The following is a 19,593-nucleotide window of genomic DNA, read 5'->3' as shown; positions in this document are numbered from 1 at the left end:
TTGACAGGATGGTCAGTTTCCATAGAGACTAATGGGCCTGAAAACGCTGGAGTCACAGTCCCATGACAGACACTTCAAGGCCACATGCAGGGACCGATTAAGCCACAACAACAAGTGCCGGCGTGTGGTGACGGGTTATTCTGAGCTGATTTTTGTCACTCACTCAGCAGTGATAATGAACACACACACACACACACACACACACACACACACACACACACACACACACACACACACACACACACACACACACACACACACACACACACACAGTGTGAGCCAAAGAGTCTGTGACGTCGTGTTTCCTGTGATTATGCCACAGGTACATCATGTTCCCGAGTCTGTGTGCCACAAGTGGGTCTATGTGTGTGTGTAAAAATTGGCCAAACTGCACTGAATGTGAGAGGCACTCAAAAAAGATGCAGAATGTGCCCTCTGCTGGTGCACATGGGTAATACAAAAATAAAAGAAAATGGAAATGGCTAAAAGTGAACATTAAAATATTTTTTTCAATGCCAATGTTTATATTTAATCTACTGTATACTTATAAAAAGTACCACTTTGATCTGCACTGAGGAAATACAGTTAAAATTGTGTTTTTAGCAAAAAACCTTTATAATACATTTATTATGTATTGTCCCTGTACAAATATAAATATAAATGAATAAGACATTAAAAAATAATAATTGCTATTTATGCTATTTTTTTTTAAGATTCAATTCATTTTATTATGGAGGGTCAAATTATTCAGTTAAATTATTAAATAAATAATTAAATAAATAAATGGTTAAATACATAATTGAACTGGTAATTAAACTTTAAATCATTAAATAAAATATTGTCACCAAGTAAATTAATAATTTGTAATTACTTTGTGTTCATTTTTGCCATTATTTTTGAATAGATTTTTTTTTTAAAGCATTAGTTTGTTATTTTATTCTCACTTTCTAGTTAAAATGAGAAATCAATCCAAATATTATGATAAAAAAAAGAGTGCAAACAATGAAATAAAATCATTTATTTATTTTTTTGGTGAATAAATAATTAATTAAATAATTTTATGTTTTTTTTTTTTTTATTAACCATTTTATTTAATGGTTTATATAAAAAAAAAAAAAAACCTAATAATTAAATTTTTTAGTAATTTGGCCCGCCATATATTGTAAATTGTCCCTGAATAAATAAAATGAGACATACAAATTATACAGTGCTAAATTATTTAATATTAAATATTTAAAAATACACTTTTTTACGTGAGAACAAACCTCTTCCAGAAGTTAAAATGTGCTGCGTAACCAATGAGGTTCATTCTCGCGTTACACAGCACGTTTGAGCTTCCGGAAGAGGTTTGTTCTCATGCGTCTTTCAGGTTCGTAAAAGCCTAAATTAAATCTGTTCATCATAAAAAGTGATTAAGTCTCTTCAGAAAATTTGGACCAAACCGCTCAATTCATATGGATTAGTTTTACAATCTCTTTATGAAAGTTTCAGTTGCATAGCTGTCTATGGAGGGACAGAAAGCTCTCAGATTTCATCAAAAAGATCTTCATTTGTTTTCTTAAGATGAACAAAAGCCTTACGGGTGTGGAACGACATGAGGGTGAGTAATTAATGCCAGAATTGTCATTTTGGGGTGAACTAACCCTTTAATCAAAATTCACTAGAATTTTCAAAACAAAAAATGTTTATTATCTGACATAAGGGGGAATCATCTGGGAGTTCGGAATAATGTATGTGAGGCCGATAGTGAGCTCAGGAGGAGGTGGTTTGAGACACATACGTAAATGCATCTGGTAGCTCAGTCCACATATGTAATGTTTACAGGACTACATCAGCACCACAGTCCACACAGCGGATGAGCAATCACACAGATGGAGCAACTGCCAAACTTACTGCCACACGGGGGAAGAGAGCGTTTAACCAGTCTTTCACTGTGCAGCATTAGAATCATCAAGTAAATGAAGTTGGCAGTTGCATGTGTGTTGCTGTCCTGCCTACCTGCACAACCTCCGTACTATACCTCTTCTGTTTGACCTGCGGAACCAAAACAAATATTCTCACAGGCAGACAGAATCGGTGGGCGATAAGAACAGACATCTTTCCTTCAGTGTCTTTGCCGACCTCACTGAGAATGAATCACGGGAACAGAGCTGCGGTAGCACCCACATGTCCCTCGAGTCACAGGCAAGCAGAATAACCTCACATTCTCTTCTCTTACGTCACTAGTGTTCTCCTCTTGGCGTACAAATACACACTCACTCGCTCTGACTCATGTCACTGTGCTGCTCGGCGGATCTCAAGAGGCTTCCATCTTTTCCATTCACAACAATCCTCTCGCACCCTCTAATGCGGCCTGTTATGAGAGAGATTGAGTCAAGCTGCTTTCAGTGCGTCTAAGAGCGACTCCCTCGCTCTGCTCTCAGCTTGAAGTGTTTGTGAAGGGTTGAGCTGTGCCTGCCTCAGCCAAACATGATGTGGTTTTGCCAAGGGAAAGCGAGAGAGCTTGTATTCAGTTTAATATAGTTTAAGTTGAAATGACATGTACAACAAATTTGGTTATACAGTACTTACAAACTTTAGGATTAGTTCACTTCAGAATTAAAATTTACAGAATGATAATTTACTCACCCTCATGTCATCCAAGATGTTTATGTCTTTGTTTCTTCATTTAATCAAATGAAGGTTTTTGAGGAAAACATTCCAGGATTTCTCTCCATATAGTGGACTTCACTGAGGTTCAATGGGTTGAAGGTCCAAATGTCCGTTTCAGTGCAGCTTCACATGATCCCAGACAAGGAATAAAGCCTCGTACACACCGGGACGATTATCGCGTGCTTATCGCCAACGATTTTTTGAGACGTTTTTCGTGTTCATACCCAAGCGATCTTCACTGCCGATGCACCGAGTGAACATGCAAATTCACTCCCTGACAGTATATGGCGCTTGTGCTTAACAGTAGTGCAAATAAACAAATTTATGATAAAAGCGCCGATCTCATTGGTTGGCCAGTTTTTAAAGCGGCCTGTCAAACCAAAAAAAACAAAAAAAACAACCCAAGGCGTTTTTTAAAAAATGACGCTTTTACGCCTGGCGTTTTCCACGTCGGTGTGCACACTAACATTGGCGCCCTTTGTTTAGTCACGAGGCGTTAAACGTCAACGATAATCGTGCGTGATATTCGTTCCAGTGTGTACAGGCCTTAAGGGTCTTATCTAGTGAAACAATGGGTCATTTTCAAAAAAAAAATATATACGTTTTAACCAAAAATGCTCGTCTTGCACTGCTCTGCGATGCGCCACATTTTAAATAATCACATTGGAAAGGTCACGCATGATGTAGGCAGACATAAACATCTTGGATGACATGGGGGTGAGTAAATTATCAGGAAATTTTAATTCTGAAGTGAACTAATCCTGTAAGTTTTTAAGTTGAACTAGGTGGATTTTTTTTACAGTGAAGACAGAATGTGAATGATTCACAACAATCTGTGTCATCAATGTGTGGCATGAACAGGCAAAGTCAGACTATTAAAAATTAGGAATGCATCGAAAATGTCGAATACATCGAAAATGTATTTTCGATACATCAAAAAAATCTAACTTGACCCTCTGATGTCACATGGACTACTTTGATGATGTTTTTATTACCTTTCTGGACAGTCTACCGTACATACATTTTCAATGGAGGGACAGAAAGCTCTCGGACTAAATCTAAAATATCTTAAACTGTGTTCTGAAGATGAACGGAGGTCTTACGGGTTTGGAACGACATGAGGGTGAGTCATTAATGACATCATTTTCATTTTTGGGTGAACTAACCCTTTAAAGACACACTGAATATATAATCTTCAAGACTCCAGTGGTGATTTTACACCAGTTGCATAGCCTTCTACTAGATTAATATGAGCTCTATCAGACATAATGAATCTCTGGGCGACCCACAAATCACCGGTGTCAAATCCACTTACTCAGGATTCAACTAACTCTGAGTTCTGTTCCCAACTGAAATGGGATTTTATTACTATCACACTGCGTCTCAGAACCGACGTGACAGGAATTCGGCTGTGATAATGGGCAAAAGTGCAGACCACAGCAAAACTGATAATGACTAAGGAACAAGGTTATTATCCACAGTAATGAGAGAGAGCAAGATGTGCGCTCCATCAGAACACGGCTGACAAAAACATAATCTTGCACATTTTTTATTATTCTAAAATTGCTACAAAAAAAAAAAAAAAAAGAGATATGGTACAGTATTGTGGTACTGGAAAATATCAGGTATGCGTGAGCATTCTGTCCTTTCAGGGTCACATCTTGTGACATGGTGCACACCAAGGTTGGAAGGGCAGCGTTCACACTTATTCAAATGAACCGCACTAAAAGAGCAATCGCACCAAACCTGCCAAGTCTGGCCTTTTAATTGCTAAAAAAGCAGAAACTATCAATGGACAAAAGGCATGCAGTAGATTGTGTACAACAGGTTTTTCAACTTGTACAACATGTATCAAGTATGATACACTAGGCTTTATAGGGTTAAAAGAAGTAGAGGATGAGGTTCATCAAAATCCCACAGTTCTCAGCTCGGAGCTACTGGAGGACATTACAGGGACTGTGAGTAATAGGCAGGCGTCAGCAACCTTCACCAGAGAGAGCGATTCCGACTTCAGCTCTAACAAATGGCCCGACTGAAAACCACAAAGTCTTGGAAATCCCTCAATGACAGCAAACATAAATCTACCCAGAGAGGTGTAGAACACACACACACACACACACACACACACACACACACACACACACACACACACACACACACACGTTTGTTTTTGTGAATTGTGGGGACATTCCATAGGCGTAATGGTTTTTATACTGTACAAACTGTATTTTTTATTGCCCTTAAAGTCAGATCAACTATTTGTTTGTTTTGGACCGCATAATAACGGATGCCCTGCATCCAAACAGACAGTTAGCAAGTGGATAGTTAAGCTATAACACTTGCTTATGAGGTCTCTGGTCAGCCGTCTCCACTGGCTATCAAAGCTCACTCTACGAGGAGCGCAGTGACCTTACTGTCGGGGGTTTTCCTCAAATAAGTCTATGATACAGCAGGCTGGTCCTCTCCGCTCATGTTTTTGGAGATATTATGATCTTGACCTAGAAGCAGCTCCAGGTTCTCTTGTGCTTTCGTCTTAGTGTGCCACAGTTTCACACGGAAAGGCATTTTGGAAGTATGGTGTTTTGGCATATCCAAAACATCCCAAAACATCTTGGACACAGCGCGAGTTCCCTCAAAAGGGAATGTCTCAGGTTACGACTGTAACCACAGTTCCCTGAGAAGGGATTGGAGATGCTGTCACTCTGCCATACTCCCTGTAATCCTGATCGATTTGCTTCGGCAGTTGAAGCTAAAGACATTCTCTCCAGATGTGCTTTTATCCTTTCCTGGTTGTGAAGTCACCTGCCCATGACGTTCACTCTCACCATTGGACTTGTTGACATACGTGCATCAGACACAATCCAATGAGGCGTTCCCAAAGCGTCTTGGACGCAGCGTCTCCTTCCCTCCTCAGGGAACTATGGTTACAGTCGTAACCTGGCGATTTTAGTCGAACCCACCAGAGGACCGAGACTCATGTTCACTTGTTTGGTGTGCACCAAGATTCAGATGGCAGTGTTCACACTTATTCAAATGAACCAAACAGAGAAATCACACTAGAGTTTGTTTTAATTGAACCAAACCTGCCAAGTGTGAACACATTCTGAGGTCTTTGAGGTCGCTATCCTCAAATGTAGCGGGTTTACCATCATACATATGATACATTTCGTTTCAAATTTATGCTCCCATAAAGAGATGATCTCTCTCTGATATCTTAAAATAGTCTTGATAATTAATGACACATTATAATCTTTCCAATCACCAACCCAACACTTGTCAACATAGCACTATCATGCAATGGAATCTCAATGCAAACATTTACAAATGAAAAAAGAACCTGATTCTATCAAACATTTACCTACTTGTAAAGTAAAGTATTTGAATAAAACAACAGGCCATTTTAACACAGAACCATCAAGTTGATACACCTGCAAAGAACCGCTGAAGAAGGTGTAAATAGTATTTCTCTCACCTTGGTTAGGATTCCTGTTCTCATTATGTGAGGAAATTGAGTTTTTTCTAGAACAACGGCCATGCCGTAACGTGCTGGCTTCAGTTGCGATGTAGATTGTGAGGAGGAGGCATGGAGAGAGAGTGAGGGGATAGAGTTATGTAAATGGCAGAAGCGCTGTGGCTGTGAGTAATCTGAGGCTAATTCTGGACACGGCTGGGAGACACCATGATGGAGGGATCTGCACTCCTCTGCTGCTCTGTCCCTTCAGCTACAGAGCCTGTGGCTGATGTACTCATCCAGATTCACACACTTCACCTGGACTGACCCTCCTCAGCTCACAACACTCACATCCCTTCATACTCAGATCACTTGATGCATACAATATTGATTTATCTTCAACAAAAAGAGCAAAGCTGCATTCTGCTGTCTGTAAATAGTACTGTATGTGACTGAACTCAAATCAAGGTCATATTTCACCACAAAATAAAAGGAAATTTGGAGATATATTTATATATATGTTCTAGCCCCCCTTTTTATCTGAAATGTTCTGAAACTTATTCCAAAGCAACTTACATAATGCAAAAAAACATCAAGCACGCAAAACATGCACAAAGCACACACATTTGGATTTGTGCTGAATAAAAGAGGTATGTGAGCCCACGTTTATTTCTATAGTGCATTTTATAGTGTTTATAATGTTTGTAAACCATTACAGTTTTATTTACCAGTATTTTAAAATGTGACTTCTGTGAGACTATCCAACTTATCTGTGTTTTGTTTATCTAAACAATGCAGTTTTTCAAGAGTAATGTCTTTTTCTCTGTGCGATGATGCACATGATGAGTTCAAAACACAAAAGTTATTTGTGTCTCACAAAGAGAAATCACATGGACTACCAATCGCTGTTATACCTGATGATTTTGGAGTTAATTACTTAAAATAGTGGAAATTGCCTTTTTAAAGATTGTATCAATTACATCATTACACCAGTAGGTGGCGACAAGTGACTTAAAAAACGTATTTGTCATTGAATCATTCATTCACGCTAATTTATCCAGTAATGAAACAAGTGGAGTCTTTATGAGTGATTCATTGAATTGTTCATTCAAACCGAAAATATAAAATTATTTTTAAATGTTACTTATGCAAAATAGATTTTGGGATTCTCCATGAAGAAAATATTAATGCAAACTGAACTTAAACTGAAATTCCAAACTCTTCTACTCTTCCACAGTCAATTTCAAGATGTCCACAGCTATTTGATGTCAAGCTCTGAAGATCATTATCTGCTCCTGAAGAGCTCTGAGTGTAACTGAACGCTCAGATCAAAAGTGTTACGGAAGTGAGGTGAGGCCATGGTGCTGTAAAACAGATATGTCTTTCTTTATCCAGATCAGCACATTATCAGGCTACATTGCAAGGCAAAAACAAAAGAAACCCAAAACATGGTTTGTTCTTTTAAAATGATAGTTCACCCAAAAATTTTAATTAAAATATATATATTTCATCACTATACAGAAGAAAAGGCTAATGAATTTCATTACTGTCTAGGTGAAACAATCATGAAATTAAAGAAATATGCTTTCTAAGGTCTTTTTTCTTATGCATCTACACTATTATATGCAAAAAAGAAGCCAAAAATGTGGAGGTCAGCACCATGTAAAATACAATGTGAGACAGAAGAGAGCCGTCCTTTGCAGAGAGCCAAAGGCTCAGTTAAATCTTGTATTGACACGAGACAATGCGTTAAAGCCACACTTTTACACAGCTCCCATTGTGGTAGGTTGTATAGGCTTTTCTAAATCCAATGACATCGGCCAATGACATGAAACAAAAGAGATGGGCTGTGTCTCTTGCCACTGGTTAAACTGACATGTGGTGATGGTCAGACAACAGTCTTGACCACTCAGAACAGAGCAACACGTAAGGACAGAAAATTTGACCTCCAAATCAAAGTACAGATTGGTCACAACAACAAGCCAACACTGCATCACATCTCAAGCTATTGTTTTATGCTCCCCGTCATGAGTGGAGCCTTTTCAACCAAAAATAAAAATCCACAAAGAGCATCTAATGCGTATAACATAATTACTTCTTGAATGGCTTTGATGATGTGCCATACAACTTAGTCTTAACAGATGTACAATCTAAGAACATTTTGCTAATGTTCCCATTAGGTTATGAAAACACTACTTTGGAAACTTCGGAACGTTCAAAACTTTTAGTTTTTTAAATGTTTTAAAAATGTTTTTTGGTTATGTGAATGTTAAATGAACATTCCATTCTAGAATTTTGCAAACATAATGGGAATGCTATTTTTGAACATTCTTTGTATGTTCTGAAACATTTAAAAAAACAATAGACGACTATCCAACTAAAACATTTCAGAAAAAAAAAAAAAAAAAAAAAAAAAACACTTCATGAACAATGAATAAATAACATTTTTATGGAAGCTTGTTTCTTCCATGAAATAAAAAATAAAAAGGTAATTGCACATTTTTATCTCACAATTCCGACTTTTTTCTCAGAATTGTGTGATATAAAGTCAGAATTGCGAGTTAAAAAGTCAGAATTGCTTGATATAGTCAGAATTGTGTGATACAGAGTCAGAATTGCATGATTTAAAGGGATAGTTCACCAAAAAATGAAAATTTGATGTTTATCTGCTTACCCCCAGTGCATCCAAGATGTAGATGACTTTTTTTCTTCAGTCGAAGGCAAATTATGATTTTTAACTGCAACCGCTGCCGTCTGTCAGTCAAGTAATAGCAGTGATTGGGAACTTGAACAATAAGAGTCGAAAAAACTTCCATAGACAAATCCAAATTAAACCCTGCAGCTCGTGACGGCACATTGATGTCCTAAGACACTAAACGATCGGTTTGTGCGAGAAACCGAACAGTATTTATATAATTTTTACCTCTAATACACCACTATGTCCAACTTTGTTCAGCTTCCGGCTAGTGAGGTCTGATCGCGCTCTGACAACGGAAGTCTCGCGCTCATTGAAGTATATGGGCGAGACATCACTTCCGTCACCAGAACGCGTTTTTGACCTCACTAACAGGAAGCTGAACGAAGTTGGACATAGTGGTGTATTAGAGGTAAAAATTATATAAATAATGTTCGGTTTCTCGCACAAACTGATCGTTTCGTGTCTTAGGACATTAATGTGTCGTCACGAGCCGCGGGTTTTAATTTTGATTTGTCTAAGCAAGTTTTATTTACTGTTATAGTTGAAGTTCCCATCTACTGCTATTATTTGACTGACAGACGGCAGCGGTTGCAGTTAAAAATCATAATTTGCGTTCGACTGAAGAAAAAAAGTCACCTACTGTACATCTTGGATGCACTGGGGGTAAGCAGATAAACATCATTTTCATTTTTGGGTGAACTATCAGAATTGCATTATAAAGTCAGAATTGTGTGATATAAAGTCAAAATTGTGATTTATAAAGTCAGAATTGCATGATTTAAAGTCAGAATTGAGAATTATAAAGTCAGAATTGTGTTATATAAAGTCAGAATTGCAACTTTATATCTCAATTCAGACTTTATAACACGCAATTCTGACTTTGTAACTCACAATTCTGACTTTATAATGCAATTCTGACTTTATATCACGCAATTGCAAGTTTAAATCTCATCATTCTGAGAAAAAAAGTCAGAATTGTGAGATGCAAACTCGCAATTACCTTTTTAATTTTTTTTATTTAGTGGCGGAAACAAGCTTCCATACATTTTTGTGCTAATGCTTTTAGAATATTTTTAAAGATCTGATAACTCTAACGAACATTCTATTAACATTACTGGAAGAACGTTTGTACACAACATTGAGCAAACCTTGTCAAAACGTTCTAAGGACAATCACTGTTAGCTGAGTTATGGCCGTGAAAGGCGACTCATGTGAAAGGGCCTTTATAGCTACTATTAGTTTCAAAAACGTCAGTTTAAGTCCTACTTTATGCCTCAGGCAGGTTCTTTAAGCCTTTATACGTTTTTTGAAGTACTTCTTAATGCATCTTTATATTCAACCGCAGAGAGATACAAGAAAGCATACCGTGTCACGCAGCACTTCTCTACAGTAAAAAAACTTCAGTAAGAAAACTTTGTTCGGAAACAATTTTAGAAGTGCAGTTGTCATGAATAAAAAAAAAATTTCAGCTTTTTCAGCATTGATGCACAACACAGCACAACAGATGCAACTGTACTGACAAAACTGTTTAAAACATCTCTGCTGACAGATCTAATCTGTGTTTGGCCTTTACTTACCTTCTTTTCCTGGACAATTATGGATTGTTATCTCTTATCCCACAACTACAGGTCAGATGTTTGGCCTTCGATATATTTCTTATTTGGAGGTCAAATAAAGAAATCAAGAGAAAGCGAAATGGCTGAAGCCCCAAACAGCCTGGTTTGAGCACGGCAGTCTGTTTGTTCCCAGGCATTGTGATCGGAGCTGTTTGTCCAATAAAAAAGGCAAACAATGACATTCCGTAGCTTGCAACTGTATTCAGGGCTCAACTTCACAAAAGTACAGCAGGGCTCTGAGATATCTCACCTCAAACAAAACAGAGGTTTGCAGAGATATGTGGATCAAGATTACTATATCTACCACACACACATGCACACACACACACACACACACACACACACACACACACACACACACACACACACACACACACACACACACACACACACACACACACACACGACACACACGTTTGTTTTTGTGAATTGTGGGGACATTCCATAGGCGTAAAGGTTTTTATACTGTACAAACCGTATTTTCTATCCCCCTTCACTACCCCTACCCCTAAACCTACCCATCACAGGAAATTGTGCACATTTTTACTTTCTCAAAAAAACTCATTCTGTATGATTTATAAGGATTTATGCCTTTTGAAAAATGGGGACATGGGGTAATGTCGTCATAAGTCACCCTCTCCTTGTAATACCTATGTCATACCTATGTCGTTATACAAATTTGTGTCCTTATATGTCACAAAAACGCACACACACACACACACATTCATTCAAGTACAAAAGGATGTCTGGTGCTGATGTGGTCTTGATTCTTACCTACACTTGTCTGCTCCGCTGTCAGCCCTGTGAAAAAATCAGCAGAGTGTTAGTCAGTTTAAGATGCATGTTAAGGCAGGAATACAATACACAACTTTTGACCATTTTTGTGCCTCAAATTGCAGTCCAGTAGTGGCTGAAAATCAGAGTCAGTCTGCATTCTTTGGGCAGTCAGAGTTGACAGATTTCACAGAAAATCGCATGATGTATGATGGTCACAGACCCACAGATTTTTAGACTCCATCCAGTTGGAGGTGATTAAGCATGTTTGATATTTTGAGGCGATTTTACACATATTATTTTAATTTGGCATACATCTCCTTACAACGAGGCACGTTGTAAGTGTGAGTTTGTTGTGTTTGGAAGTTTGTTAGCGTGTGATCCTCAGTCTTCAGTGTGTGCTTCCCAGATTTTCCCTGTAACCACTTACAAAGTCGGCAAGTGTATGATTCCTAGTGATTTAAAATGTGTTCAGGTTTTAAAAGCTGTGTAGTGTATTCCTTTAGTGTGTTTAATCTTGACAAAGGGACAAAAGTGTCCCCAAAAAAATATTTGGACACTAAATGCACACTTTAAAGGATTAGTTCACTTCAAATATTAAAATGTCCTGATAATTTACTCACCCCCATGTCATCCAAGATGCTCATGTCTTTCTTTCTTTATAGAAATTAAGGAAAACATTTGAGGAAAACTTTCCAGGATTTTTCTCCATATAGTGGACTTCAATGGCTACCAACGTATTGAAGGTCCAAACTGCAGTTTCAGTGCAGCTTCAAAGTTCTCTACACAATCCCAGGCGAGGAATAAGGGTCTTGTCTAGTGAAACAATTGGTCAAAATAAAAATTATATACTTTTTAACTCGTCTTGCAGTGCTCTGCAATGCGCCACGCATTACGTAATTACGTTGGAAAGGTAACTCCATCTCATTTTCTCCTCCAACTTCAAAATCATCTAACATCATTGTTTTACTTAGTTTTTTTGGAAAGGGTGTTTGCACATTCACTTTGTAAACACTGGTTCAGTACTTCTGCCTACGTCATGCGTGACCTTTCCAACATGATTACGTAATGCATGGCACATTGCAGAGCAGTGCAAGACAAGCATTTGTGGTTAAAAAGTATTTTTATTTGTGATCAATCGTTTCGTTAGTTAAGACTCTTATTCCTCGTCTGGGATCATATAGAGCCCTTTGAAGCTGCAGTTTGGACCTTCAACCCATTGGTAACTGTTGAAGTCCACTATATGGAGAAAAATCCTGGAATGTTTTCCACAAAAACCTTCATTTCTTTTCAACTGAAGAAAGAAAGACATGAACATCTTGGATGACATGGGGGTGAGTATATTATCAGGAAATTTTAATTCTGAAGTGAACTGACCCTTTAAAAGGCAAAAGCATCTTTACATAAAATAACAATTTATTAAAACAAGTATTTTGTTTGTTTCATTTTTTAAGTAAATGTTTGGGCAACTCTTTAAAATAAGGTTCAATTTGTTAACATTAGTTAATTAATTAGGAATCATGAAACAACAATGAATGAAAACTGTGCTTTTATCATCATCAGCTCAAGCTTGGCTGTTCAATACATTTTTATGCTTTTCATGTTTGTTAAAGCCGTTGAGTGGAACATCAGTGAAAGCATTATGTAATGATTCCTCTTTGTCCCTGAGCTTTTAGGAGTTCTGATTGGCTGAGCACCTCTGCACAAATCAGTTCATTTATTAAAACTGACCTTAATTATTGACGTTTCTGATAAGTACAGACACAGGACACACAGTGTATGTACCTGTCCTCACGGATGGAGGGAGTCAGGAAGCGGCTGGAATCGTCGTCATGGCTACTCTGCTGGCTGCTCTGTTGACTACTCTGCTGACTGCTGGAAAAGAGTCATATTGATGCATGTCAATCAACCTGCCGTGACAACATGCAACACGTGTAACTGAACTACTGTTCTAAATGTTGTGTTTGAAAGAAATCTCTTATGCTCACCAAGGCTGCATTTATTTGACAAATAAATTGTGAAATATTATTACAATTTAAAATAATAGTTTTCTCATTTAATATATTTTAAAATATAATTTATTCCTGTTATTAAAGCTGAATTTTCAGCATCATTACTCCAGTCTTTCATGTCACATGATCCTTCAGAAATCATTCTAATATGTTGATTTACTGCTCAAGAAACATTTCCTAATATCAGTGTTGCTGCTTAGTATATTTGTGGAAACCATGATGCATTTGGTTTGTTTTTTTTGGTTTTTTTAGGATTCTTTGATGAATAGAACAGCATTTATTTGACACACACACACACACACACACACACACACACACATATATATATATTACTGACTCCAAACTTTAAAAACTTTCCAACAGCAAAAAATAAGTTTTCATGACTAAAATTTTAAATAAAAATTATAATAATTTGGAACATGTTCTATGAAATGGCTATAAAATCTAACTTGACTTATTGACAATGGTAATTTGCATGTGGCATTTTCTCTATGAAAAATGTATCCCTATGATTTCACCACAAGAGGGAGCAGTCACACTCAGCAACAGCACAAAATCTCAGAAATAAACGAACAGTTTCATGTGGCGTTTAACAATTGCTGACTACTGAAAATCACTAGCAGTGCTTCAAAGCATTTATTATGCTTTATCAGAAACTACTTAAACACTAGAGTAAGGAGCATTTCATTTCAATTTCAAGCTATTTAGATTAAATATGTCCAGTGAATATTTGTAATTGTTCATCCTCATTGTCAGTGCTTTCAGCTCACCAGTTCAAGTTTTCAAGTCGTAATTTGCCTACAATAATATTGTTCCCTCTCCTTTGATTTGAAATAAAACAGATCCATTTGCATTAAAGGGTTAGTTCACCCAAAAATGAAAATAATGTTATTAATTGCTCACCCTCATGTCGTTCTACACCCATAAGACCTTTGTTCATCTTCTGAACACAAATGAAGATATTTTGATTAAATCCGATGGCTCAGTGAGGCCCATTGCCAGCAATGACATTGTAACTCTCAAGATCCATAAAGCTACTAAAAACACATTTGAAACAGTTCATTTGAGTTCAGTGGTTCAACCTTAATATTATAAAGCGACGAGAATACTTTCGGTGTGAAAATAACGTCTTTTCAACAATATCTATATGGGCTGATTTCAAAACACCGCTTCGGAGCTTTACGAATCGGATCAGTGATTCAGAGCACCAAAGTCATTGACTGATTGACTGATTTCAGCAATTTAGCTGTTTGATAGGAGATCCGAATCACTGATCCTATTCGTAAAGCTCTGAAGTTTTGAAATCAGCCCATCATTATATTGTTTAAAGTCGTTATTTTGTTTTTTTTGGCACACAAAAAGTATTCTCATTGCTTTTTAATATTAAGGTAGAACCACTGTACTCACATAAACTGATTTAAATGTGTTTTTAAATGTGTTTTGCTGGCTATAGAGGCCTCGCTAAGACATCGGATTTCATCAACAATATCTTAATTTGTGTTCCGAAGATGAATGAAGGTCTTACGGGTGTAAAACGACATGAGGGTGAGTAATAAATGACATTATACATTTCTGGGTGAACTAACCCTTTAAATATAATTAAACCAGCTTCATTTAACATCTTTTTTTCTGTCAGTGTTTCAGCTATCAGGTTTTAAAGTAATGGTTTCTCTTTCAGCCATGACTACTGCATCCTTAGTGAATCCTTAAAGTGTCCCTATTCTGTTATCTTAAATGTTCTTAATTTTGTTTTGGAGTCTCCTACAATAGGTTTACATGCAGCCAAGGCCAAAATACACTTTAATCATAATAATATACATTGCAGCATCAGCTCCCACAGTGTCTGAAACAGTTTGATCAAGGATTCAGTCTCTCACGAAACCCCTCCTTTCCGAGAGCCTGCTCTGCTCTGATTGGTCAGACGGCCCAGTCTGTTGTGATTGGTCATCCTTGCTTTCAGTGCTTAAAACAGCATCTTGTCATAAACACAAACCAACTCTTTCAGGCCTCAGCCACAGCTACAGTGTCTCGGGGTCAAAGTAGACATTATTCACAGGCAGCCAATAAGCCATAGGCTGGCATTATGCAAATCTGTCACAAACCAATGTAGGACTGGAAATACTGACGATTCGTTTCAGGCAGTTCAGAATCGGTTCTTTCCTTTAGAAGACAATAACTCCATTTCCCTGCACTTTAATTTTTGAAACTCTGAAGCAGACCTTTTACATTCACAGACAGCTATATTACACACTACTTGAAAGGTAACAGCCCGGAAAACATAATAGGGGCACTTTAATTTTTAACTTGGATAAAAGTACTACTAAAGGAAAAAGTTAAATCTTTAATACATGGATATTGTGATGGAATTTGCAGCATTTGCTCCAGTATGAAGCACAAAAAAACAAAAACAAAATCCTATTCAGCATGCTGGATCTCCTCGTTCCATCAGCTCCAGGGATTTATTGTAGAGCGATACGCTCAGGTGCGTGCAGGTATTTGCCTGTGGTGACTACGGGCCACGCACACCCACAGGAAAGCTCATATCTGCAATTCAAACTAAGCATGCAAATCTCTCATTTATGGTCAGTTGTTCTGACAGCACTTGACCTGTGCGGGCTCCTCTTGTTTGCTTTAAACACTGCTGATTTAGCCTCTGCCGGAGTGTGAGTTTATGCACACATGCCTGAGGGGCCGGACTGTTCTCAGAATGGGCCTTGCGTATAACTTCCCCACTAACTAGAGAGAATTGAAGCTCAACAACATCGGCCTAGAACGCTCCTGAATCATTCATGACAGTTGCCCGTCTGACGCTTTGTGTGTGTTTTAACTGCTGCTGAAACAAAACCCCAGTGCTTTCAGGCGAACTGCCCAGACTGACATCAGACTAGGAACCCGCTGCTCGTTCAACTGGCGGGCCAAGAGCAAAATTCAGCCCGTTTGAAATTTTAAGTAGTCTGATGATGAATATGTTTTATACATACATTATATACTCGAAAAAATTTATAAATCCTGCACACTACTTAAACTTGCATCCTTTTATTAGCTTAGCAAAGTTTTCATCAATTGATCATTCTCAGGCTTACAAAACATGCAAACGTATCATTACATTTTAGAATAATTTAACATGATTTTGAATTAATAAGAAGTTCAAATACACATTAAAAATTATCCATAATTGTACACCCAAATGAACAATAACACTAATTCAAAATATTTTTGAACTCTAAAAAATGCTGGGTTAAAAACAACCCAAGTTGGGTTGAAAATGGACAAACCCAGCGATTGGGTTGTTTTAACCCAACTGTTGGGTTAAATGTTTGCCCAACCTGCTGGGTAGTTTTATTTAACTCAACTATTGTTTGAAAATGACTATATAGCTGACTTAAAATTAATCTAAAATGAAATTAAAATGTTAATGTATTAAACATATTAATAAATGTTAATTTTCAAGATATTTTGGGTTCATTTTAAGTAAGCAATACTGTCATTTTTAAACAATAGTTGAGTTAAGTAAAACTACCCAGCAGGTTGGGCAAACATTTAACCCAACTGCTGGGTTAAAACAACCCAATCGCTGGGTTTGTCCATTTTCAACATTTACCGTTCAAGATGGCCGCAAATGCAGGTGTTTGCGCACAACGCCTTGCAACAACGCCTAGCAACAAAGCCTAAAATCAAAGAAATACGCCTTTAAACTTTGTTTAAGGTGTTACTGCACTATCAATAAGGCTATTATTCAAAATAAATAAATAAATCGATTGTTTAATAATGCCGAGAAAAGTGGGACAGAAAGGACACCATCTGTCAGCTACCACGCCGCCACCAAAGAACATCAGCTCGGATGAGGAGGGCGCCGATGGCGCCAGAGAAACCTCGGAAATTTTGAAGAAACTTGAACAATTTCGCGCTGAAACAGCAGGAAATTTCAACGAGCTAAAACAGGAGGTGAGCGACATAAATGGACACTTTGGACAGTTAAAAATAAGAATGGATGATGCCGAAGAAAGGATTGCACTTAACGAAGACCGTGAAATGGAGTTAACCAAAGTGCTTTTCCACATGATGTGCAAGCAAAAGCAACTCGAGGATAAATGTGAGGATTTGGAAAGCCGTGCTCGGCGAAAAAACGTGAGAATTTATCTGGTACCGGAGAAGACAGAAGGAAATGATATGAATGCTTTTCTTGAAACACTTTTCCGTGATAAACTTAATATTCAGGAAGAGATTCATATTGAAAGAGCGCATCGTGCAACAGGTGTCTTCGCGGGCCGCAAAGAACAAGCTAGGTCCATAATTGTTCGTTTTCGAAGTTACAAGGAGAAACAAAGAGTGTTACAGGCCGCATGGTCCAAGAAGGACATCAGGATCAATGATCGAAGGATTTATTTTGATGAAGATTTCACAGCTGATGTTTATAGAGAACGTACAATGTACAGAAGCGTGAGGAAGCAACTTCAAGAACGAAATATTAAGTCACGTATATTGTTCCCTGCAAAACTCAAATTGTACTTGCAAGATGGAAAAACAAAAATCTTTGCTACTCCTCGGGAAGCAGCCGATGGATTACAGGAGTTTGGAGTAACAATGGAAGCTTCGCAAAGGGAGCCGGACTGGGAGACAGCTCTGCGGGCGGCAGGCTGGCATTCTCCCCGCAGTAGGAGCAGACGCGTTCCCTTTGGTGAGGTAATAGCCAGCGTTACAATTCTCCGTCAGTCTTTGGACAACTATGGAATGGATAAGACAAAGGACAAATAAGGTATGTGGAGAATAACGTTGTGACAAGGAAAATAGGGTCGAAAGGCCCACAGACAACATAAACAAACTTTAAATGGCCGCGTGTGAACAAACACTCACAACATGGACTGAAAATGAATGTCAATTTTATGATTATGAGCATGAATTGGACCCTGTGGCAAATTTACATCAATATATAAATGATACGTGTAAATATTATACGGACGCTGAATTTAAAAATAATATTAAAATGAATGGTACATTTTCATTGATTCATTTCAACTGTAGGAGTCTGTATTCAAATTTTGGTAAAATACTTGATTATTTAAAATCATTTGAAAACAGATTCACTGTTATAGCTTTGTCTGAGACCTGGTTAACTGAGGATAAAGGGGCTGAATTTCATTTTGAGGGTTATGAATTGTACTATGTTAACAGAAATAATCGAAAAGGAGGTGGAGTGGTACTATATGTTTGTAGTGATTTGAAATGCAAAGTAATTGAGCGAATGACTACTGTAGTCGAAGATTTAATGGAATGCCTAACAGTTGAGATTGAAATGGAGAAGCAAAGAAATATTGTAGTTACATGTGTGTATCGAACTCCGGGATCTAGTGTAAAAACATTTACAGAGAATTTGGAACAATTATTAGTTGGGATGAATGTTAATAAAATGTCTATATTTTGTGGTGATTTTAACATTAACCTGTTAAATGTATCACGTCATATGAGCAGTTCAAATTTCTTGGATGTAATGTACAGTAGAGGCTTTCATCCTGTAATTACTAGGCCTAGTCGAATAACTTCAGATTGTGCAACATTAATAGATAATATTTTCATAAATGTAGTAAACACCTTTAAAAGTGGTCTATTGATAAATGATATAACAGATCATTTGCCAATATTTATATCTCATTGTTGTGAAGTTAACAATAAGACGCAGAAACAAAGTAAAGTTATTCGGGTAAGAACTGAGGAGATGATAAATAAGTTCAGGTATGATTTATTGAAGGATGATTGGGTTAATGTCTATAAAACTGATAACGTGAATAAGGCCTATGAAGAATTTTTGCATAGATATTTATTGTTGTATAATAAAAATTGCCCAACAAAAATATTGGGGGACAGAGCAAGGTCTGACAAGAAACCTTGGATAACAAAAGGCATTCTAAAAGCCTGTAAAAAGAAAAACAAACTTTATATGAATTTTATAAAATATAGAACAATATATGCGGAAAGACAATATAAGGTTTATAAAAATAAGCTAACAAGTATAATGAGACGGGCAAAAAAAGATTATTATACCAACATGTTACAAGAAAACAAAAATAATATTAAAGGAATGTGGAAAGTGTTGCGGAATGTTATGGGGAATAAAGTGATTAGTAGTTGCCCACAGTATTTAATAAATGAACAGAATAAAGAAATCCGAGCAGAAGAAATGGCAGATGAATTTAACTCTTTTTTTGTCAATATTGGGCCAAATCTTGTCAAACCTACCCTTTCATATAATGGAGAGACAAATTGGAAAGGTGAAAGCAAAGTTGTACAGTCCTTGTATCTTGGAGAAGTTAGTGAGACAGAAGTAATTAGTATTGTGTCTAAGGTTAAAAGTAAAAAATCATGTGATAATGACAGTCTAGACATGTTTATTGT

General features: G+C 37.2%; 1 protein-coding gene across 4 annotated transcripts in view; it reads right to left on the bottom strand.

The window, feature by feature from the left end:
- Positions 1 to 19,593, bottom strand: part of gramd1bb (GRAM domain containing 1Bb) — a 123,398-nt gene that overhangs the window by 74,059 nt on the left and 29,746 nt on the right. For 3 of the 4 annotated variants that reach the window (XM_067389634.1, XM_067389632.1, XM_067389633.1), the window contains exons 2-3: positions 12,977 to 13,066; positions 11,192 to 11,218 (exon numbers count right to left, since the gene is read on the bottom strand). In XM_067389634.1, the coding sequence (XP_067245735.1) occupies positions 11,192 to 11,218; positions 12,977 to 13,066 (117 nt within the window). The remainder of the gene's footprint in view (positions 1 to 11,191; positions 11,219 to 12,976; positions 13,067 to 19,593) is intronic. The other variant, XM_067389635.1, reaches the window with a different exon arrangement.

The sequence above is a fragment of the Chanodichthys erythropterus genome, chromosome 7, assembly GCF_024489055.1.
Source record: "Chanodichthys erythropterus isolate Z2021 chromosome 7, ASM2448905v1, whole genome shotgun sequence".
In the NCBI taxonomy this organism is placed as follows: domain Eukaryota; kingdom Metazoa; phylum Chordata; class Actinopteri; order Cypriniformes; family Xenocyprididae; genus Chanodichthys; species Chanodichthys erythropterus.
This window is presented reverse-complemented; position numbering and strand designations above follow the sequence as displayed.